Source organism: Neovison vison, chromosome 11, assembly GCF_020171115.1.
Source record: "Neovison vison isolate M4711 chromosome 11, ASM_NN_V1, whole genome shotgun sequence".
In the NCBI taxonomy this organism is placed as follows: domain Eukaryota; kingdom Metazoa; phylum Chordata; class Mammalia; order Carnivora; family Mustelidae; genus Neogale; species Neogale vison.
Window position 1 is genome coordinate 34,388,071 of NC_058101.1, and position 23,599 is coordinate 34,411,669.

General features: G+C 44.2%; 1 protein-coding gene across 11 annotated transcripts in view; it reads left to right on the plus strand.

The window, feature by feature from the left end:
- Positions 1 to 23,599, plus strand: part of APBB2 (amyloid beta precursor protein binding family B member 2) — a 374,503-nt gene that overhangs the window by 242,630 nt on the left and 108,274 nt on the right. For 6 of the 11 annotated variants that reach the window (XM_044224322.1, XM_044224327.1, XM_044224326.1 and 3 more), the window contains 4 exons: positions 13,937 to 14,145; positions 22,858 to 22,920; positions 23,335 to 23,420; positions 23,518 to 23,578. In XM_044224322.1, coding sequence (XP_044080257.1) covers positions 13,937 to 14,145; positions 22,858 to 22,920; positions 23,335 to 23,420; positions 23,518 to 23,578 — 419 coding nt within the window. The remainder of the gene's footprint in view (positions 1 to 13,936; positions 14,146 to 22,857; positions 22,921 to 23,334; positions 23,421 to 23,517; positions 23,579 to 23,599) is intronic. The other 5 variants (XM_044224328.1, XM_044224330.1, XM_044224331.1 and 2 more) reach the window with 3 other exon arrangements.

A 23,599-nucleotide genomic window follows, 5' to 3' on the forward strand; every position in this document is an offset into this window, starting at 1 on the left:
CCAGCATTTGGTGTCTTTGACAAGAGTCAGAGATGAGGAACGCCTGGGTGGCTCAATTGGTTGGACGACTGCCTTTGGCTCAGGTCATGATCCCGGAGTCCCGAGATTGAGTTCTGCATCGGGCTCTCAGCTCCACGGGGAGTCTGCTTCTCTCTCTGACCTTCTCCTCACTCATGCTCTGTCTCACTGCCTCTCTCTCAAATAAATAAATAAAATCTTTAAAAAAAGAGAGATGAGATTAAGATGCTTGGCTTGGCGGGTGATAGAAAATGAATGAGTGATAACAGATGAAGTTACGTTTTAACAATATGCTGTTTTAGAAAGAATTTGGGAGCTTAGGAGTTAGGAACCTCGGTTTCTTAATCCTACCATTAAGATGCTTGTAGGTTTTGGTTTGAATATGAGATTCCAAAGCTAACCCATTAGAGGCTGTTTCTTTCCTAGGCGCTAATTCAGTTTCCCACCATTGTATAAACGAGTCAAGATCAATTTCACCTGCTAGTAATTCAAGACTCTAAAATAACAGTGTCTTATTACAAAAGAAATTGATTTTCCTTTCATGTAGAAGCCTGGCAGTAGCAATTCACCGACCCCAGGAACCCAAATTCCTTGGCTGTGCTGCTGCACTATCCCAAGGGTGTAACCTGCTTCCCTGTGGTTCAAGGCACTGTATCTCTTCCAGACAGCGAGAAGACAAGTGCCTGCCAGCCATTCTATAAGGAATGTTCTTGAAAACTGCCATATAGTTCTTGTACTTCCTCCCCAGTGATTAGAATGTTATCTCTCTGGTCACAGGGAGCTACAGGGGAGGCTGGGAAATGTATTCTGCATTCTGAGGGGCCAGGTGTCCAGTCATAAGTTTCTTTTGCTTGGAAGAAGACACTGGATATTGATGAAGAACTTTCAGTGTCTCCTGCAGGTGTCTCATATATGAGACCCCCCCTCCCCAACACCACGCTTCTCATAGGCAAAAAGAATTGTACAGAATGGTTTGCCCAGTTAACTTTATTATTTTTTTAAATGTTTACATTTAATAACCTACTGTACAACATAATTACAATTTAGAACAAAAATTACAAAATAAGACCACTGAGATGCAATGTAAAACCTTTATTATCAGTTTATTGCCTTTTTACTTCCAGTGCTTTTTCCAGCTTGCTAAGATTTGATGCTTAGGAAAAAGTTTCTTTTTGATAAACTACATTTATTAGATAACTAAAACTTTGTAAATTTGGGGGGCAAGATATTAAATTTCTTCTTAACTCCATGGCTCCCTCTCTCTCATGTTATTTTGTTGGTTGAAATGTATTTATATCCTTTATACACAAAACTGCTTTAAATTCTTTTTTGGTTTAGGTTGAAAATAAGTATCTCAAGGAGTAATAAAAAATAGCTTTTACCCTGATCCTTTTAATTGTGTTTTTAAAAGGTAATCTCAGGAAAACATCTCTGAATTCTTCTACCCCATCTGTAGTCTAGAAATCCTATTTTCTATCAAATATTAAAGTTTGTCCAATAACCACTCTGGCAGATGGAGCAGATTAGTTCAGCTGTGCTAATATATTTTTTCTATGAGGGGTAGAGGGAGGGAGAAAGAGAGAATCTTAAGCAGGCTTCATGCCTAGTACCCGACATGGGACTTGAACTCATGACTCTGAGATAATGATGTGAAGTGACATCAAAAGTTGGACACTTAACTGAACAAACCACCTAGGCACCACATGCTGTTATTTTTAAGGGTACTTAACCTTTAAAAATGCACTTAACAAATAGGATGGTTCCCAAACAGAATTACACAGAGACTTCTCCACAGTCAGTGAAGTTTCCCACCATCATCAAGTTAGCTCACATGGCTGAAATATCTTTCTTCACCTGTAACATAGGAATAAGATCTCTTCTACCTGTGTTGCAGAATTCGGTGGTATCGAATGAGTGTGGAAAAGTTACAGCACTTCAAAAGTCCTGTAATGCTCTAGAAATAAATTTTTTGTTTGTGTATCAGAAACAAAATATATACATTTAATCTATGGGAATACTGTTCTGTGTCTCCCACAGATAGACTGATTTTGGAAAAACTAGCATGCATTCACTTTTAATGTGCTAATAAAAGATCACATTGTAGTTTGTTGGAGAATACTCTATTTCCTAGCTTCTCAGTAATCATCCTTTGTTCTAATAGGTAACACAGATGAGAAGTCAAGTCCTAGTATACCATCATTTAGAGTAATAATGACCTTGAAGTTGGTAAGGCGACCTCTGGAATCATTTCCACATTGTCCTCTTGCTACTGTGTGTCTGCTTGAGGAGGTTCTTTGAAGACCCTGACAAAATAAGGGGAGAAAAATTGGCTCTATTTAATACAGTTTCGAAGTTGTCTACCTTGAAAGAGTATGGTGCCAGTAGTAATTCTGTCCGTCTGATTGTTTGGAAGCCAAAGAAAGATTCATGCCTGCTGTGGCATTTTGTCTTCCTTTCTCCCAATGCTCACTGTGAAATAATAATCAAATAAGGAAGGAAGTTATGTGGTTGGGTTGACCGAGGCTATGGCGGCTGGACACATTCTCTGAATAATGTTGTGCAGTTACCCTTTGCTTAATTTCCATATAATCATAGATCTTTCTAGAACACTGTGTTTAGAATTAGGCACTGAATACCCAAACATCAAAGCAAAGGGCATCAGGTCTGATTTGTTGATCTGGCCAAAGGCACTAATCCCATCTGGTATTGAATAAGATATATTCCTGCTATTTAGTCAGTGAGTGGTACACTCAGACAACTGGAGAGAGGACCAATAGCTCTCTATTGGTGATTTTATAGAACTATGTTGTAATCTTTACTTTTTAAAATTATCAAAAAATTGGGGCACCTGGCTGGCCTAGTTGGAAGAGCATGTGACTCTTGATGTCAGGGTCGTGGGTTTGAGCCCCACGTTGGGTCTAGAGATTACTTTAAAAAAAAGAAAAGCTTTTAGAAATTAAAAAATAAATAAAATTATTTTTAAAAATGCTGATTTAAAAAGCATGCCTCTTGCATTCATTCTCCATTCATTATTATGAGTAGACTTTTGGATTTTGGAGATTTGTTGTTTCAATACACATTTTTCCCAGCTCTCCTTAGAAAAGTAAAATTGAGGTTACTGAAATGGTTTATAGCTTTCTATAGTAAAGTAAAATATGAAGAAAATATGAGCCTCCACTCAAGTCTTAAGTTTTTATTTCTAAGGTCTTTTTTTCGTGGGCCCATTAAGCCTGTGCTTTCTCAGAGTTGTTTGTAAAATTGTGCTACTTTGTACTTTGCACACACATTAAGAGGAAATCGTGTTCTTCGGTTATATTCCATATCACCTTAAGATTTTAATATCTGATTCCATAACTGGTAGGGAAGTACATGTTTTATTGTACATTTGGGTATTTAGAATGAGATCTGATGATGATATTTATTTATGTTTTTTATTTTTTAAAGAGTTTATTTATTTATTTGACAGAGAGAGACTCAGCGAGAGAGAGAACACAGGCAGGGAGAGTGGGAGAGGTAGAAGCAGGCTTCCTGCTGAGCAGGGAGCCCGATTCAGTCCCAGGACCCTGGAATCATGACCTAAGCCGAAGGCAGATGCTTAAGACTGAGCTACTCAGGTGTGCCCCCGCCTTTTTTGATGATGCTATTTAAAATAATTTTTAGCCAAGTCCTGCGATTAACCTTCGTTATATGTAGGTTTGTACAGATGAGTGGATATTTACAAATACCAGTTTTTCTTCCAGAAAACTTGCAGCCACTTGCATCTTATGCCTTTTGGTCTTTAAATTTTTCTTTAAATTTTTTTTTTTTAAAGATTTTCTTTATTTGAGAGAGAGTGAGTGTGAGTGCGCGCTCGAGCAGAGGGAGCGGCAGAGGGAGAGGGAGAAGCAGGCTCTCCACTGAACAGGGACCCTGATGTGGGGCTCCATCCCAAGACCCAGGGGTCATGACGTGAGCCAAAGGCAGACACTTAACAACTGAGCCACCCAGGCGCCCCTTAAGTTTGTCTTTGCACAGTCCCTGACTCATGTATTGTGTTTGGGTTGTGGGGTAATGGTCTGTGAACAGAGAAGCAGAATTTCCTTTATCTTCGCCACCCCACCATTCCTATATACATCCTTTCCTGAGGACGTGAGGTAGAGTAGAAGCAGTCCCCAAAGAAGGTCATCCTCACTAATAAGACACACTTCAAGCTCTTTAGGTCCGATTTCATTTCTGCTTCTTTAATGGTTCCCTACATGACGTAAAACAGCCACGTTCTAATTAAAGCAGTGCCACGTGCTCAAACCAGTGTGTCTTCCATACGCTGCTTCTGAATTGACGTGTTGGTGGCAGGTACAATCATCTAGTTGTCTTGATCTATTGGCCGCTGTAAACTTGGAGATCTTAGTTCATTTTTAAATGAACTGTCGTTGATGCTCCAAAGCCATGTTTGAATGAAGCCACGAAGAGCTATGAACCAGCATTCACTGAGTGATTGCTATGTGCCCAACTCTGTGCTAGGTACTTTGTTCCCCATCAGCCCTGTGGGGTAGGAGCTGGCCTCGGCTCTTTTATACGGGGAGCAGACAAGGCCCTTAGTAATGAAGCCCTTTGTCACAAGTCACACAGGGAGCCAGCGTGGAAGCCCAGGGTCACGGCTGCTGGCTGACTCCAGAGCACCTCTCTGTGATAGGAACCTGGCCCTGAACCAATTTTAGTCGACTAAACTTAGCAAAGACCCTGTCTCCGTGGAATTTAAATGAAGAAATTTCATGTTGATCTTATATCAGAATACCTGATAAAAATATACAAAGCGTGTGATGTTACAAGGCCCAAATTTAAGGACTGTTTGAATAGTGAGTTCTTGGAATATTTACTCAAGAATCTTTCACAGAAAAATCCTCAGCTACGAATAGCTTCCTATTTCAAGGACACACCCAAAGTTTCATGTTAATATTTTAAAGGAAAAATAAGAGAAAAAGTACAAGGAAGCTAATGCTCCTAAAATTGTTAAAAATTTTATTGTAACTGTTAAAAGAATGCCACATGGAAAAGTGCAAACTGAGTACCATGTATAGTTTTCATTCCAGGGTCCCAAATATGCCTTGCTAATCAGTGTCAAGAAGTAGAAGAGGCCCTGAAATTTGGGGGCGAGCTTTCTCTCCCCTGCCCACCTCCTAGTCTGGCAGACATGTGGGTCAGACTTGTGAGAGCTCACGGATTTGGGACACGAAGTGTTCGTTCCCTTGTTCCCACAGTCATTGTTTTCCAGGTTCTTTGGCTGAGGACAGTTTCACACCATATTCCAAGACAGCCTCCATACGCTCCTGGGAACCCCCAGCAAATCTGTAATAAATGATCTAGGCCTAGGGTCCTGGCTCTGTGCTGTTGTCTCCGGAATTTGTGGATGCAGCTGGAGAGAATCAAGAGTCTTGCTTGTTCTATCCTGACAAGGAAGTTCTGGGTCCAGAAAAAAAATAGAGGGACTCAGGAGTTGAGAGAGAAAGAAGAGAGCCAAAGGAAGCCGACCACCAAAAAAAGGAGGTCATCAAAAAGAGTTTTAAAGTCAAGGTCAAATACAGGCAGACCCATTTTTTCAAAGTTTGTGCTATGCCACGTTGCTTTTTCAAAAACACCTACATTAGTACCTGTCGGCGCTAAGCCAAAGAAGGAGGATTTTCACTTTTATTTAAAAAGGGGAGAAGTGTTCAGTCTTTGTTTTGTACTGAGCTGTTACAGGGACAACGTGCAGCCCTAGCAGCGAGAGCTGCCCCACTAAGCTCCTTCCGGGGACCTACGCTCAGCATTTCAGTATCAACTGGCCATAGCTTGGAACTGTGTCTGTGCTTTGTCTAGATTTATTTTGTGCCTCTGTTAGCAAGATGTGCCCTGACGTATCAGCAAAGCCTAAGAGAGGTGGTTTTTTGGGGTGTAGGAACCCTCAAAAATGTTTCCATATAAATTAATGGTAGGGGTGCCTGGGTGGCTCAGTCGGTTAAGCAGCTGCCTTCAGCTCGGGTCATCACTTCAGGGTCCTGGGATCGAGTCCCGTATGGGACTCTCTGCTCAGTGGGGAGCTTGCTTCCCCCTCTCCCTCTCTCTCTGACCCCCACTTGTGTACTCTCTCTCTCAAATAAATGAATAAAAATCTTCAAAAAAAATTAATGGTCATTGTTTCTTAGCTTTATGCCATTTTGGCTGATGAAAGGTTTCATCTACTTTGAGATAGCAAGGGAAACCTGTTGTTTATATTAAAGCATGTGGCTCCTTTAGGAATAATATTATTCAGGAGATGAGTTAGGAGCAACAACTTTGGAACAGTTTTTCTTTTCCAAGAATGGCAGCAATGTGCAGTATACTCTTTTGATTTGATTTGAGTATTCTTTTTTTAAGAGAGAGGTTGAGGGGGATCACAGAGAGAATCTTAAGACTCAGCACTGGGCATGGAGCCTGATGTGGGGCTTGATCTCACAACCCTGAGATCATGACCTGAGCCGAAACCACGAGTGAGACGCTTAACTTACTGAGCCAACCAGGTGCCCCCTTTTGGTTTTAAAAACACGGATCACACAAGACCTTCAAGAGTTCCTTTGTATGGGGGGGTAAATCCCTAGCTCTAGCAGCCTCGAATCTTCCCTAGACGATCCAGCCCTTGCTCGAGTGACGTTTAGGTTGTAATGACGTGACAGTTTCATTTCTGCTGCCGGGAATGCTGTTCTCTCATCTCTTCACAGGCCTGGCCCCTTGTAGTGTAGGGATGCATGGCTCCTCAGAGACCTTCCCAGACCACCTTGTTCAGAGAGCCCACCCCCTCCCCAGACACATCAATTCATGACCATATGCCCAGCTTCTAGAATAGTACTTGGCATTTATAGGAGGCCCTCTATCTGAAAAGTGAGTGAATATGTGGATGAGTGAATGACCAAATAAATAGACATTCACACTTTTTATTTTGTGGAGCCAGTAGTTAGATGGAGTCTTATGGGAAAGAGTCACTATCTTTTGGTTCTTAAGCCAGTGGTTCTTAAAAACATGGTCCCCAAACCAGCAGCATGGACTCAGCTGGGAATTGTTGGAAATGCAGATTTTTAGGCCCTACCCCAGGCCCGTTGAGCCAGAAACTCTGTGGTGGTACTCAGTGATGGCTTCTAGAAGGTTCTCCAAGTGACTTTGATGCTTGAGAACCACTGCCCCAGGTCACTGGTGCAGGAATGGGTCCATCTGATGCCCCCTGTATCCCCTGCCCTAAAACAATGCCTGGCACAGAGTAGACAGGACATACTTGCTGGATGAATTACTCTGTCTCCTCTTTCCTCACCCCATGCCTTGCACACTGAAAGTGCTGGGTATGCAAATGTGGAGGGAAGGGAGTGAGCGCCATTCTGAAGACCCCAGGGAAGCCTTTTGTGTTCTGCACTGCAGACCTTGCCAAATTTAGAATCTCAGCTCATCCATTCCTCCTTCCTGTGGCCTCTGGAGCAGCAGAGGAAATTTCCAGCTACTGCTAGATGCTAATTTGTTCTCATCTGACCCTTGGGTTCCTGAAAGTTAGCACAGGGGAGAGTATAATTGGAGGTGGGCTTACCTCTCATGCAGCTCCACTGGGGAGGGGGAAGGGGATTGGGGAGTGGGTTCCTGTGAAGATGAAGTCGAAGACGAGGCCAGGTGCAGCCAGGCCCACAGCTCTGGCACCTGAGGTGGCTGGAAGGGGCGGGTCTTTGTGGCTCACAGATGGGCTCCTTGTTCCCACGCCAAGTATTGGCCCAGGAGGCTCTTAGCACAAGAGGGACTTTCTGGGGCTCTCAGCCCTGCTATTTTTATACTCTGACTTCCAAGCCCTGCTTCCAGAACGACACCACAAACAACAAAGGGCCACAGAGCCACTTTGAAAGGGCACCCATCGCTTTTAGTCCCTTCTGCTGAACCATCTGGTCAGCCTGGGACAGTGCCTTCGGTCAGAGGCAATGATGACAGATCGGAGCCCCTGGTAGGCGCAAGATCCTGTAGGGAGGGCAAGCGGGACAACTAGTTGGGATCCTAGTGTCTGCAGTGTGCCTGAGGTTGGAATTTGATCCCCAGGCTCCTGATGGGGTTGGGCTGCCGATCTGCAGTTGCCCAGATGACAGAAAGCAGAATGCCAGAGGGAGTCCCAGAAAGGAGGATCCTATGGAAAACCGACACTGGCAGTGGCCTTCTATGGACTGACCTAGACACGGGGGTGGTTCAGGGCTCAGAGCCAGTCCCCTGTGCTCTTGTTTTAGTATCTGATGTTGGTCAGGTCCTCAGGCTGGTCTCAGAGCCCCAGACTTCCAGCCATTGTGTTCTTTGGTTTTCACCACTATTTATTCATGTTCTCAATTCCCCCAAGCCGTCAGGTGTCTGAAGAAGTAACATCCATGTAAACATGGGGACATAGTCTCTCCCCTTGGCTTTAAACCAAACACCTGTTGTCCCGGAGCCTTAGAAAGGAGACGACATCACTGTGTTCTTCAGAGGGTAGCTGTGGGCCCTCCACGAGCTCCTGCTGGTAAAGAAGGAATAAAGGATCCGGGTGCTTTGGCCTGCAGTCAGTGTCAGGACCCTTGTTACCTTTTTCGTTAATGGCAGTATTGTTACCCTCTCTTAGAACCTTCTGGCAATGCTGATAGCCCTTGGGTCTGGATTCTTGTTCTGGCTTGCTAATATTCCCTCCCTGGCCTCCACTCCCTGTGGTAGTGTAGGCGAAAGTGTGCTTTACTACTTTTTTTTTTTTTGATGAAGGCCCTAGACCCACAGTGGGAGAAAATATTCAGGAATCAGACTAAAACAAGGCAACTTTATTCTTCTGGGGTTGGTTTGTATTTGTGAGAAACCTAGGAAAAGTTGAGCACATCTGCTTTATATAGATAGATAGATAGATAGATAGATTGATTGATTTTATTCATTTATTTCGATGAGAGAGAGAGGGGGAGCATAAGCAGGAGAGAGGAGCAGAAGGAGAGAAACGGACTCCCTGCTAAGCAGGGAGCCAGATTCTGGGCTCAGTTCCAGAATCCCGAAATCATGACCTTAGCCGAAGGCAGAAGCTTAACTGACTGAGCCACGCGGGTGTCCCACAAATCTGCTTTAAAGGAGATGACAGGGGACATGAGTCTTTACTTTTTAAATTATGAAATATTTGTTTTTTTCCTTACACATTAATTGAGAGACAGACAGACATTTGAAGAAAGGAAGGTGTTGGCAGAGCCACGGCCAGTCAGGGGAGAAGCCCAGCAAGGTAGAGTGGGTAGAATCTAGAACCTGGTCTTACCTGACTTCCTCGGGTCCTTAGAGCCCAGTCCTCCTAAGGGAGTCTGGTGGACCTTCTTCTCCAGAGAAAGAGTCACCTTCAGATTATCTTCTTTTATCTTTATTCTTTGAATCATGATAATCACATAATCCCATAAATTCCATCGTGAGTATTTTCCTTTGGACATAGAAAATAGTTTTTATGGTGGGTTTAATGAACTTAATATATTACATTGTTGGTTTCAGAGACCTATGATGATATCTAATAATAATAGCAATAATAGAGGCAGCTGGGTGGCTCATTCCTTAGGTGTCTGCCTTCAGCTCAGGTCATGATCCCAGGGTCCTGGGATTGAGTCCCACATCGGGCTCCCTTCTGGGTGGGAAGCCTGCTTCTTCCTCTCCCACTCCCGCTGCTCGTGTTCTCTCTCTCTGTCAAATAAGTAAATAATCTTTAAAGAAAAATAATAGCAATAACAGTGAACATTTTTAAAAAATACTTATTTGAGAGAGAAAGAGCTGGGGGGGGAGAAGGCCAGAGAGAGAGAGGAAGAGAGAATCTCGGGCAGACTCCTCACTGATCACAGAGCCCAGTATGGGGCTCGATCCCACGCCCCCAAGATCGTGACCTGAGCCAAAACCAAGAGTTGGACACTTAAATACCTGAGCCTCCCAGGCACCCCTAATGGTGAACATTTATGCGGTAAATATGCCTATTCTACGTCAACCTTTATTCTGAGTGTTTTACACAATACCCAGTGATGTGGTAGATACCGTTTTGACCCCCATTTTCCAGATAAGCTCTGAAGCCCAGAGAGATTGAGTAACTTGGTGGAGATCTTTCAGACAACCAGCGGCAGAGCTGAAATACCGAGGCCCCATACTGAGTTCACACTCGGCTGCTGTGCCAACGGCACAACACTATATTCAGAGTCTTTGCTGAGTCCCCTCATGTCTAGTTTTACCGGAGTATTTAAAAATACTCTCCAGGCTTTCTAGAGAGCTCTCCGTTTTAACTCTCCTATAGTCTTTCCTTAAGTAACCCCCTTCTGCACCAACAGAATCGGTCTGCGTTCTAGTCCTGAGGTTGGGTGAGTGGGGTGAAATCCCATGATTTGCGTCCAATGCTGACTGGATCTTGTTCCACGGTGGCTCACCCGAAAAGAAGAGTTCTCTAGGCTGGAAGTCTTTTAGGATATTCCCACGGAAAACTAAGAATACCGTGACTTCAGAACTCCGGGCAGACCTGTCAGGAAGCAGGGCATGACATACAACACAGTTTGAGGAAACTTCTGAGAATCAGAAGGGCAATGAGACCATCAGACATCATTTCCTTTCTGCAACCTCAGCTCCTTGGCCGTCAGCAAAGCTTCACTAAGTAGTTTTCTGAGAATCAAAAGGGGTTGGAACTTTCTCCTTTTACCACCTGGTGTTTATAGATTTTTCCTCGATTGAGTCTGCAGGCCCTTCTTCATGCCGTAAGCACTGTGGTACTTGTATGAGGACAGCTGTTTTAAGCGGCTTTGCAATATTTTGAATTATCTTTTGAGAGAAGTGGCTTCTTAAGATTTAGCTGTCTTGGTCTCACCGTACTTTTGCTTTAGCTATGGTTTCAAACTTTATTTTAAACAATAACAGTAATAATAAACCTCATCCCTGTTTTCAAGGAAAATTGTACGTATAAGACCAGTATTGGAAACAAATAGAAATCATGCTGTTGTGGTCAGAAGGGTCTGGAAGGGCCTGGAATCCTGCCTGCCTGCACCACGGTCTTACTCCCAATTTGATGATAACAGTTGAAAACCACGAACCTGTTGAGTAAGGTCCAACGTACTTATTTAAATCTGTACATAATTTAATGTAGGGAAACAAAGGAAACAGGGCGGGTATTTAGGTTAAACAGAATGAACTGTAATGAGACTGAAGGCATATTCTTACTATTCCCTGTGGAACCTATCAATTAAAAAAAAATAAACCAGAGCCTCAACTCAAAGTCTCTTGGCCACCAGCCCAGGACTCTTTCCAGTTTTTCATATTACGTTTCCTTTTATCCATAAGAAATTCACATACACCATCAAGGAGAAGTAGACATTGCTATTCCTGGGGGTGGTGAAATTGCTCTGTTTTGTGGAACCGCACAGAACTGATTTCTTCAGAATTCTGCTTTTGCTAAGATCCAGGTCCCATCATTCAAAGATTTCATTCATTCATTCATTCATTCATTCATTCCTCCTTCCTTGTTTATTCTTCCATCCGTCCACCATCCATCCAACTCACTGAACACTTGCCATGCTAGGTATTGGGAATATGATGATGTACAGACAGATACAATGTCTCTTTGCCCTCACAGGGCTTATATCCCTTAAAACCCAATGTGGGGTGATGCAGAAGGGGTTCTGTAAATGTTTCTGAGACTGTTAATAATATTGTAGATGTGCCGACCTCACTTTCTCCATCATAATCATGTTACTATTAATCAGTTTTTAGCAACAGAATAAATCCCCTTTTAATTTTTATTCCAACAAAATCTCAGCAGAGATTTTGGTTTCTGTCCTTGGTCTGACATGATTTCGTATTCTGATACATGCTCATATCCCAGCTGTAGAGACAACTGGGATAAATGTATAAAACTCAGGCCCTTGGATCTCAAAAACCATGGAAATGATACCTAGTATCCTCTTTATGTCCGTTCAAGTCCCACAGCTTGGCTCCATAAGCCACTAGAATGGGACAAGGAAATACCCTTGGTAGAATTTTCCCCCTCTTAATCCGGACACCCATGTATTTTATTTTTCCTGCCCCCGTTGAGATGCGAAAAGCCAAAACAACCCCCTAAAAAGGAGACAGGACAAAGTTGTGTATGCATGTTTGTTTCAAGTGGTTTCTGAAAATTTGGGGTAAGTTGAAATTATTTAATTATGCTTAATTTCCTGTCGGGGGAGGGGAAATTTCCATCATAATTTGAGACAAGTGGCAGATTGGCCTCCGGCAGATTTAAATGAGAAACGTGAACACTGGGATGCCAGACACGCGCATGAATGCACATCTGTGCCCTTAGTCTTAATCAGCCTCTTTGTTTGGTTCCTTCTCCCCTCCTTGCGCTGCCCACGTGATGCAGGGAGCTTTGCACAGAGCGAGGCCCACGTGCTTCTCTCTTGAATTACTGAGACCAGCCCCTGGCTCTTGCCCACGGCCCCACCGGAAAAGGGCCCGATCCATAGAAAAAAGTGATCCCCAGATTGAAACACAGGTTTCTTAAGTTTTCCTCCCTACGTGCATAGGTTGATACAGCTGCCTGTGATTTCCCCACCATGCCTCTGTCACTGTGGGTTTCCTCTGCTTCTTCTTTTTTTTTTTTTTTTAAAGATTGTGTTTATTTATATGACAGACAGAGATCACAAGTAGGCAGAGAGGCAGGCAGAGACAGAGCGGGGGAAGCAGGCTCCCCACTATGCAGAGAGCCTGATGTGGGGCTCCATTGAAGGACCCTGAGACTATGACCTGAGCCAAAGGCAGTAGCTTAAACCACTGAGCCACCCAGGCACCCCTCCTCCTCTACTTCTTTGCCTCTTCTCTTTTCTCCTCTTTTCTCTTCAATTCATCTCATATTCAACTCAAAAAGGCCAAAATGAGATTCCGAAAAGCACATAAGTATTTAGTAAACTGATAAAATATTGAAACAGGCCAGGGATTGCCCAGCACCTGTATTTTATTCCCACCCACCCCCAACTAAGCCTCCACAGGGTTTAAAACATTATTTTTTTGAATTTGAACACCTTGGAATTTGCACCTGCTTTCCAGTTTGCCACAATCCCCACCCTTCTCTATTGTCGTCCATACCTACCCTCCTTCCTGTATTTATGTTACTAGTCTTGAATTCCAAGGCTTCTCCGTCTGCCTTCCTTAGGAATCTTCTGGGTGCAATTTAGAATTCTAGAGCATTACAAAAGACATTGCTGCTTTGTAGATGTTTACCGTCAAATGGGAGGAGTTGTGGAAGCCAAGGGAAGATATAAATACAGTACTCGTTTATAGAAAGCAGTTTTAAAAAAAAAAATGAAAGTTATGCTCATTGCTGAGAATGGTGTAAGATGCCAACCGGTAAGTCTTACTGATTTATAGAGGAGTCAGGGGATTTTGTGTGTAACCTTGCAAATTTTGCTTGGGTAGTTGATTTTGGCTAATGGAGCTTTAGCTGGTTCATAGGGTTCTTTTTTTTTTTTTTTTTAAGAATTTATTTATTTGATACACAGGGAGAGAAATCACAAGTAGGCAGAGAGGGAGGCAAAGGGAGAGGGGGAAGCAGGCTCCCTGCTGAGCAGAGAGCCCAATGGGGGCTCGATCCCAGGACCCTGAGATCATGACTTGAGCTGTAGGCAGAAGTTTAACCCACTGAGCTACCCAGGTGCCCCACAGGGTTCTTGAAGCTGGAAGATGATGAGGTCATGGGTTCTTTATGTCTGTATTCTCAAGGATCAGTCTTCATTTCCAGTTCCCTTATTTCTTTCCATATGGTTCCCTTTACCATACTTCGGGTCCGCAGGATGGCTTCAGTTCTCATTAATGCTATGGGCATACCTGCCTGTGGAACTCTCTAGACTACTAGTGCCGAAAATGCAACACTGTCATTGTTTCCTCTTTTAAGAAAACCCTCTTGCTTTCCATTTCCCAGCAGATATATGGAGTGATCACTCCTTTCAGACCGATCCAGATTTGCCGCCCGGCTGGAAGAGAATCAACGACATCGCTGGGACCTACTATTGGCACATACCAACAGGGACGACTCAGTGGGAACGCCCCGTCTCCATCCCAGGCGACCGTCACGGTTCTAGGAAAGGGTCACTTAGTTCTGTAACGTCATCTCCCACCCCAGAGCACGAGGTAAAATGGACTATCTTTTTAACAGCTTAGTAGGGTGGCTGTGACTTGTGTGATTTCTCTTTAGACTTGTTGCTTCTACCCTAGCAGGCCATCGAGGTAAGTTTTTTGATTATCATACATCCTGCATTTGAGACCCCAAAATGCTTCCTCTTAGCGTAAATAGCGGTAATGACCATCGCTCAGGGATGTCTTCATTTTTTTCGTGGCTTTTGGGCTCTGGAAAACAGCATTGTAGGTCGAGAAAGTAAGGGAGGCTGATTAATGAGAAGTGGTTAAGATTCCCTGGAGCTCACTGAACCGACACTTTGCTCTGCAGGTGCCTTTGCTGGCTGCTGCTTCAATAAAATATTTACACACGGAAGAACGTCCCTTGGCCAGACGTGTTATAATTACTGCATATCTTATTAGCCTTGGGTCCATTTGACTACATGGAAGCGATGTCTATAAGAATAACCCTGGAGAGCCCTTCCATGCATAATTTCTAATTTTTTTTTAAGGATCTGTTTATTTAGCAGAAGTGACATGATTTTAGACATAAATAGCAACATAAATTTCTGCTGTCCCCAAGGAGGAAACGTGATGTTTAAACGAAGAATTGAGGCATGAAAAAAATAATTGCACTGTGGTATTTCCTAATACAGAGATTCTTGGGGTGAACCTTGGTGAATCCTGGTGACAAAATATTCAAGAGCGTGGCCTTTGGAAAAGGTTACAGTTAAGCAATGGCTTTTTCCAGAAAAGCAGTTGGAGCCCTAACACACAGCCTGTCTGACCACAGCCTTTCGTTCTTTCAACAACCCGTGTTCTTTGACCTTGAGGCCTTGGAGGGGATCCGAACCAGTCCCTCCCCAGCAGAGCGCCTCCGTGTCCTCATGACCATTCTTACGCTTCCTGGCTTTGGAAGTAGATGGTATCTTGTTTCTCACATCTGGGCTTACAGACTTGCTCTCCTCTGGGAGGTAGTAAGACCCACATTCCAAGTGCGTTCCTGCTAGTACGGGCTTCAGCATCTCCCTTCCCCAGTCTGGGCCTCAGATTCTCGGTCTTTCGAGTGACAGGTTGGGGTGAGCTATTCCCTCCATGCAAGACAAGGGCCTCAGTTGGTTGGCCCTTGAGCGAGATCATCAGGCACATGCTTCCACGCTACTGAACCACGTGGGACTTTGTTGCTTATCACTGGGGGGCCCTGGTAACTTTTTATTGAAGTCTCATGTTGCTCTTTGCCAAGCAAATTCCATCAGTTATTCACCTTGCGTTAGGTGTCCTGGGGACTAAGATAAACCTCAAGGCGCTTGCATGAGATGTAGTCCTCTTCCCATCCCAGCCTAATTGTGTCCTGGCATTTCTCTCCGGCCTCCCAGAAGCCGAGCCAGCCAGGATACAACCTCTGTTCTCCCTAAGGAGCAGATACCGTCTCTCTCACCTATACATCTTTTCTCTTGGCATCAGATTTTCTTTCTCTGTTCCAGGGCTTTGTTCCCCTGTTATGACCTCTATCCATCTTCACCTGAGAGCCCTACGGCCATACGAGGACAGGAAAGGGCCAGCTGATCCCCAGTATCCATACATTACAGAGAAACTGAGGTGCAGACAGGTCGGTGACCAGTGATATACCACTGGGTCCAGAACTCAGAGATTCCAAATGCTCCCGGATCCTAGGCCAGAGTTGTTCTCCCTGAGCTTCGCTCTCTCACTTGTTCCCTTGTTCTGGCCCACTGTGCTTTCTCGGTGTCCCAGAAGTGAGATCAGGCTTTCTTTGAGATGTCACTTTTGTCCCAGCAACTTCTGTCCTCTGCAGGTAGAAGAAATGAAGTTCTTCTTAAAGCCTGTCTCCTGAGGCCAAGGCATGGGTGTGGTCAAGTCCAGGGAGGGCAGTCCAAGGTTTAAGGGACTCTGGATTTTTATTTCTTTATTAAATGTGGCAGGGTTTTGCTGCCATGTTTTCTGCAGAAAATTTTGGGAAGTGTGCATCACAGGTGGGCAGCTGGCCCTGGGGAAGGATGGTCAGGTAGCACAGTCCGCCGCTAATCCCTGTGCTTCCTTCTGATCCCACACGGGCCTGTTCTTTCCCCTTCTCTACACCCACTTCCCATTCCCATCCTGGCAGCCTCTCAGGGCCCCTTCCCAGACTCAGACTTTGTCCCACGGCCCTCGCTTCTTGCTTCCTCTCTTAGAGTTCAGCGTTCCCTTGAAGTATCCACAGCGCTCAGCGTCCCTGTTGTGGCTTTCAGTGTATTTTCACAAATGCCCTCTCACTTGTTCCCTTCAAGACAGAGAGGACAGCTAATATGTTCCTTATTTAAGGAAAGAGTTAACTAAAGCTCTGAGTGCTGTAACCGTGCAGCTGGGGTAGGAGGGGGCGTGGGTCTAGTTCTTGGCCTGGGATGCTGTGTCCCGGTTCTATGTGAGTTTCTACCTTGCTGCCCGTCTCATGCCTCTCTTCTGCTCTTGACCATGTCATCGTGTTGACCTTCCCCCTCCAAGGAACTTTGTGAAAGCATGTGTCGTTTTAAGCTTCAGAGAGAGAACGCATGCGCCGCTCCTATCCAGTAGACCAATGGAATATGCTTCCCATCAGCTTTTTTGATTTTTCACTTCATACACTATTTTCCCCCATACATAAGGCCATTACGTCCAAGAACCGTGCACATTTATAAGGCAGTATGTTAAAATCCTAGAAGCAAAGGTGTGAGTAGGTAGAAGAGGAGGGAGAGCAGGGGAAAGACCCAGCCTGCTGTATACCCAGGATGTGTAGACGCTGACTGGATATTAAGCCAAAGGCACCAAGGGTAATGAAGTGTTGATGGTGCCAAGCTCATGCCTCATCTCACAACTCCCAGTAGAACCCTGTGCTTCTGGTACTGCCCTTGTCATTTGCTTTGTGAATTTGACCGCACCAAGACTGAGAGGCGAAGCTTGCCCTAGGTCACACACCTACTGTTGGTGGAATGAAGCTTTAGTGAAGGTCTACAGACTTGGCCCCTGCCCCAGGCTTCACAGTTCTTTGGGGGGGGTGGGCGGGGAGGGACTGGTGAGAGTCACAGCTTTTCATCTCAACCCTAGGGTTGGCAGTGTCCTATGCAGAGCCTTCTAGAAAACGACTTCTCTTAATAACATTGTCTCAGGTGCTAATGACAATAGAAGAGAAATGATGATTTCTCTGACCCCGTTTCTTTGATCCCTTAATGGAATCTATTTCATACTAATTTGGAACCGTGAGAGAAAGCAAAATGTTAAGGACGAGAAGAAACTTGTAATATGTCAGGTTAGAAATCCATATTTTCTTTAGCTTCCCCCACCCCCGCCCCAAGCTTTTTTGTTGGGTGGGGGGAACTCAAGTAAGTGCCAAATCTGTTGATTCTGCTTCACAAAAGTTTAGTCTTGAAAGCTTCCTTACAGTTTAAGATTTTTACATTTCACATTCCAGAGTTCACTGGGGAAGTGCTAATAATGGGTAATGTCTCCTCTGTGTATGCCAGGAGTGTTTTCTAAAGGTTATAAACTGGCCAGGAAGCATTTGCTATTGAAATTGGGCCCACAGTGATCTCCCCGCCCCCCCGTGCCCCCAGTCAATTGACTTGTTCCAAATTACTTGGATGTCGAATTTTAGAAGAAAGGAGCCATACAAAGTATTTTTATGAATCACTGTTGGCCTATAGGCAAGTCTTGCCTTATAGTGTTTCCAACTGAAGGGATTCCTGGTTCCTAAAGAAGAGAAGTATGGAGGAGAAAGTGCGTCTGAAGTGAGCGGAGGTGGGATTGTTTCTCAGAACTGGGATCTTGATCCTCATTCACTCCATTCTCGCTGCGACATTCCCGGGGTCTGTCAGGACCCTGAGCCACTAACTCCCTAGGAGGGAAAATTCCATATATTATGTTAGAACCTGTGGAATTTCATATAAATTTAGAAATAAAATGAAAACATAAAGGAGCTATTCTGTCATCTTTTTACTAAACTCTTGACTCAATCATGACTGCAGAGAACCTTCTAGAAGGGCCTAGTGAATGCTGTGGCAGCAATTCTCAGCCTGTGAGCCAAGGACGGTGGCCAAGGTGACCTCTGAGGCTTATAGAATATTTTGATTCCTTGGTCCCTCCCTGAGGCCACTGAGCTGGACTTTCTAGGCATGGGACCTGGAAATCTGCATTTATCATAAACTTTCCAGGTGATTCTACATAAAGCGAGTGCAAGAGCTGGTCCTCTAATGAATCTAAGCTCCTCGTCTTTGTTTGTATGTCACTGCCCCTTCCGACTCAGCCCAGCTTCTCCTGGGAATTACTGCTCCCATTCCTCCGCTTAGAAAGCCCTTTATTTGATGATGTCTTTTTTTTTTTAATTTTTTATTTTTTTATTAACATATAATGTATTATTAGCCCTAGGGGTACAGGTCTGTGAACATGATGTCTTTTTATAGTATTATTACTTGTAGCATGTCAGTCTCCCTCCTTGGAGTGGATGAGAGGGCCTGTCCCCCCTCATCTTGTGTCCCCCACACCTGGCACCGTGTCCAGTACCTGGTGAAGCTGAATGAAGGAATAAACCAGGTTCATGGCTGGACAAGTTCTTAGTTGACTTGCTGTAGCAGCAAAGCCAGCACTGGAGCCCCAGGTCCTCTCCTGACCATCCTTTGGCTCACAAAGATGAATTTTTTTTTTTAAGATTTTTAAAATTTTTATTTATTTGACAGACAGAGATCACAAGTAGGCAGAGAAGCAGGCAGAGAGAGAGAGAAGAGGAAGCAGGCTCCCTGCTGAGCAGAGAACCCATATGGGGCTCGAACCCAGGACCTTGGGATCATGACCTGAGCCGAAGGCAGAGGCTTTAACCCACTGAGCCACCCAAGCGCCCACAAAGATGAATTTAATTGCACACGTATTTGTCAATCTGTTTACTAGTTTGATTTTTTTTTTTAAACTTATCTGGGTTATGTTTGCATGACATACCACAGCTCTGTTCTTCTGATAGTGCTGCATCCAACAAAACACAGAAAGCATTTTAAGAAGTCTGAAAAGGTGGACACATCTATGGTCAATGCTCATTCACATCGCTTGGCCTGTTCCTTAACATTCCAACGTTCCAGGCTCTGCCATTTATCATCAAGGCCACACGTACTGAGACTTAGGTCTCAAGAAGGCGATCAAGAAGCATGATTCATAACACTTTATAGTCTGTAGGTACCTGTTTTTTATTCTTACCAATGGCCGCCTTTTTTTTTCCCTCCCTGGAAAGAGAGAGCAGATAGGGGAACGGCCATGTCTTGGACTCCGGGCAGGCGGTCCCTATGTTAAGGGCTCATGCTGTCGATCTGTTTGTCCACATTCTGATGGTGAGGTCTCCGTAGTGCTGTTTCCTAGACAAGGAACTGAGGTCACAGAGCAGATGAGAGCAGAGGCAGGATCTGAATCCGGGCTTTGCAGCAGAACTTCTGAAGCCCACGCACGTGGAGGTGATGATTGCAGCTTCCGTCAAAGTCACTAGGGAATGTTCTTTTGCTTTCCTCTCTGCCTGGTTCACAGCACGTTCACCCTCCATGCTTGTTCCCCAGGTTACATTCTGATACTGCTTCTTAGAACCTTTCTCATCCCCTTGGATCGCATCCTCAAGACTATGGTGTTGACGTTGTCCACCCCAGTGTTCTCTTTCTTCCAGTAGAATGACAATACATCATTTTCCTATGATTGAAGAATTGCTTTCTGAGATCCCAGGAGAGAAATAAGGATGAAGAAAAGTCAAGGTTATACAATTGGATTCCCTTAGTGGGTCCACCGTCACACAGATTCACTGTGAGGTCATGAAAGTCACCATGCTGAAAGGTCATGAAGGGTCATGATAAACACCATGCCCCAGGAGATAGGTCAGTCCCCAGGGACACCACCACCTCTGAGTTGCTAAGGCTTCAAGGCTTTCCTAGAACTCAGTGTGATCACTTTGGTCAGGAGGAGGGGTGCTTTACCTGGTCAAGGTCAAGAAAAGCACCAGGAGACTATGTCCCTACCTGTAACTCTGGCTCAAGAACATTCCAGGGTGCAAAGATTTGGCTGCATTGCCTCAGAGATTATCAGTTGGAAACTTACTGCTAATGGAACACGGTCTCTGTTCTTCCTTGACTAGCTTTGTCCCTCTCTGACATCCTTGTCCTTCCAGAGGCACAGTGCCCACCCGCCTTTCCCTCTGTCACTGTCTTTCTCTTTTTCTCATCTCTTCATTCATCTCTCACTTCTGCCATGCAGACTACAGACTTTCTGTGGAACCAATCTCTTTGGAGTGTCTTTAAAAAAAAAGATTAGCTAAAATGTTGTATTCTCTTTTCTTTAAAAAAAAATTAGATGTATAGAATGTGTGGTTCTTAAAACTCAAGACAGATTGTTTTTGTCTTTTGTTGCCCTTAATTTAAAAAAAGAAAAGAAAAATTATGGTCACTTCTATAGGGGAGAAAATTTCGAAAAATGAGTGCTTGTAGATATAGGAGGGGAAAGGGTCTTTTGTCCTAATCATAACATAGGTTCTGTTAGTCCTTACTTGAGTTTTGTACTAAAGGGTTTCTTTAAGAGCCCCCATGTTATTTTAGCTTTTGAATAATTGGCGTATGTGACCTTTTATTTTATTTAAATCTGTAAGAGGTGATTGTTGGAAGTTTGCCAGCTGACTCATGTCTCCGTAGCATAAGAGCTGGATTCATAGAATTTTAGAATTATAATCAACTTTTACATTACAGGGACCCAACATCCAAAGAGTAAATACATTAAAAAAAAATTTTTTTAAACTATACATGCATACAGAGAACTATTTTAATTAAATGCTGAAAGCTTTCCTGAATACTTGTTTTGAAAAATACTCTTTCTGTCCCCACACAGTGTCTATTGAGGATAATTTGATTTCAGATTCCTCTTGTCAAACACCCACTCTTTTTTTTTTTTTTTTTTTTAATTTCTCTTCAAGAACATAATTACCTGGAGTCTTACTAATTCATCACCCGGTAACCTTTTTCAACATTCAGCTTCAATGAAAAAACAAATACTGCTCACATGTACACTGTGATGATGATTTGGGATCAAACAGGCTTATTGTCCTTTAAAAAAAAGGAAGAAAGAAAGAAAGAAATTCTACCTTAAAATTCTTGCGATTTCAGGCCCTTATCATGAGACCCCCTACAAGGGGGATTCTGAACCTTCCTTGGTCACCCGCCCCTCTGGAAACAGAAAAGTGGGGGATCTTCTCCCCAGGAAAACGCACATGTGCAAAACCCCACCCCGATTTCATGGGGCTCACAGGTCTCCTGGGCTAATAAGACTCTCCTATGTGATGAATTTTCCCCTCGGTGAAATCTGAGCACCACTTTGGGGGATGGAGTAAAGATAGAGGTGACAGGCTAGGCAGCTTTCCTGCTCCTTTTGCTCAATAAAAGAGATTATTTCTTAAAAAGTAGATACAGTGGTGTAAGTTCCACTTTATTTCAGAAAACTGCAGTTCAGGTGTTTACTCGAAAAAAGAAAGTGACAGTGACGCCCGCCGGGCGGTGGTGCCAGTGACAAGGGGCTCCGCGTTCCTCGCGTCCCGTCCAGTTAAACGATCACATCTTTCAGCAGTTGGCACATTTAAACTTCGCTGCCCTGTTCTGAGTGGGTTTCCAAATTACAGTAATGTCGTGAGCAGGAATCATGGGTCACTATTGCCGTCTCATTCTCAAAGCGTTTTAGCTGAAAAGCGACTTGAGCAAGGTCTCCGTTGGTGATTTATTAGCCGAGAAAAGAGGTGATTGGCCTGACACATCAGTGGAACGCATTCATAACGATGTCCCTGGGTTTTGTTCGCTTCATTTATTTCCCCAATTGTTACATGAAAAATATTTGGATATTCACTCACTGCGGTAGAAAGGGAAAGAAAAAAACAAAACAAAACAAACAAACCCAACCACATTGCCTGTTATCTGAGGGCAATAGAGAGGCTGTTGAAATGCAAAGATCTATTCGGAGCTGTCTCCCAACAAGGCGAGACTCCGCGCTTTGTTCTGGGATTCTGTGGACAGAATCATTCGTGATCAAGCACCAATTTGTGTGGAAGCTTGTGTGTAACAAGGAAGCAGAGCTTCTTACGAATTGGAAGAATTTACATTAGACTGTGGTGAGCTGTTTCGGGTCAGTTGAATCTCAGCAGGTGCTGACCTCAAGCTGTGTTCCTTACCAGCTCTCCTGCCCCGTCCTTGTCCTTTTTTCTTCTACATGAAAATAATGTGAGCCCCCGGTTTTTATGCCCTTGACTGGGGACAGTCCCCAGTGTTCAGATCCTCCCAGGGACAGTTACCATCCCGGATTCCACCCCCATCTCCAGAAGATGGTTCTGTGGGGTTACCGGGAGAGGAGAAGTTTCCCGTAGTATTAGGTCCACAAGGCATTTAATCCCAGAAAACATATTGTGTGCTTAAGGCCACGTTTAGAGGATCTAACACTGACCGCTAGCAATGGTCAGTCATTTCCGTGGTAAGTAACGTGAGCTCCATCACTCTCCTCCCCGCCCTAGGCCTCAGGTGATAACCTAGATCTAGAGTGAGCTAACCAGTTGCTGGTAGAGTGAATTTGTTCCCTAACCTGTCCTGTGGATATCAATGCTAACAACAGTGTCTTGTGTTTTTTTTTTTTCCTTTTTTTTCTTTACTTTTTTTTTTTTCTTTTAAATCAATGTGCTTTTTCCTATGTGAATAATTATATGTCTAGAAACAGCCATGGAGTGATTTTGCTGTTCTGAATGGGGGAAAGATTAATAGTGACATTTGGAAGGCAAGTATATTGTCAGATTCTAGATCATTCAATATTTTGTCCTTTCTGCATGGCTGTGGCTGTATCTTTTTCTTCCTCATGAATATCATCCCTTCTGCAGGGACGCAGTGATGGGGCTTGCTAGGAGGGACGCCCAGCTCACACACATGTTGCCTTTATTTATTTATTTATTTATTTTTATGTGTCCCGTTGCGAATGACTTCAAGCTGACTGCCCCGGGTTCCCTGTCTTGTAAGAACCTGGGGCTTGCACCGAGCCAGTATCCAGCAGCCCTTGCATGCCCTTTATCTGCCTAAGCTCACACCTACTCTCTGCCTCTTGCCCAGAGAACTTTACTCCCCTTTGATATTTGATGCCCCCGTCGGGAGCCCTTCCCCCTTTTCTCCATTAACAGGGCATCTGTTTTCCCCCTAGGATTTGCACGCGGCCACAGTTAACCCGGACCCCAGTTTAAAAGAGTTTGAAGGAGCAACACTCCGCTATGCATCTTTGAAACTCAGGTAGGGCGTGCAAAGGACCCCGCCTTTGCGGGGCTGGCTTCGTGCGGCTGGAGTTTCTGGTAGAATTCTCAGTCCGGCTTTCTGTTCTTCTTTCCAGACATGCCCCCCATGCTGAGGAGGATGATTCTTGCAGCATCAATAGCGACCCAGAAGCCAAGGTTTGTAAGAAACGTGTTTTT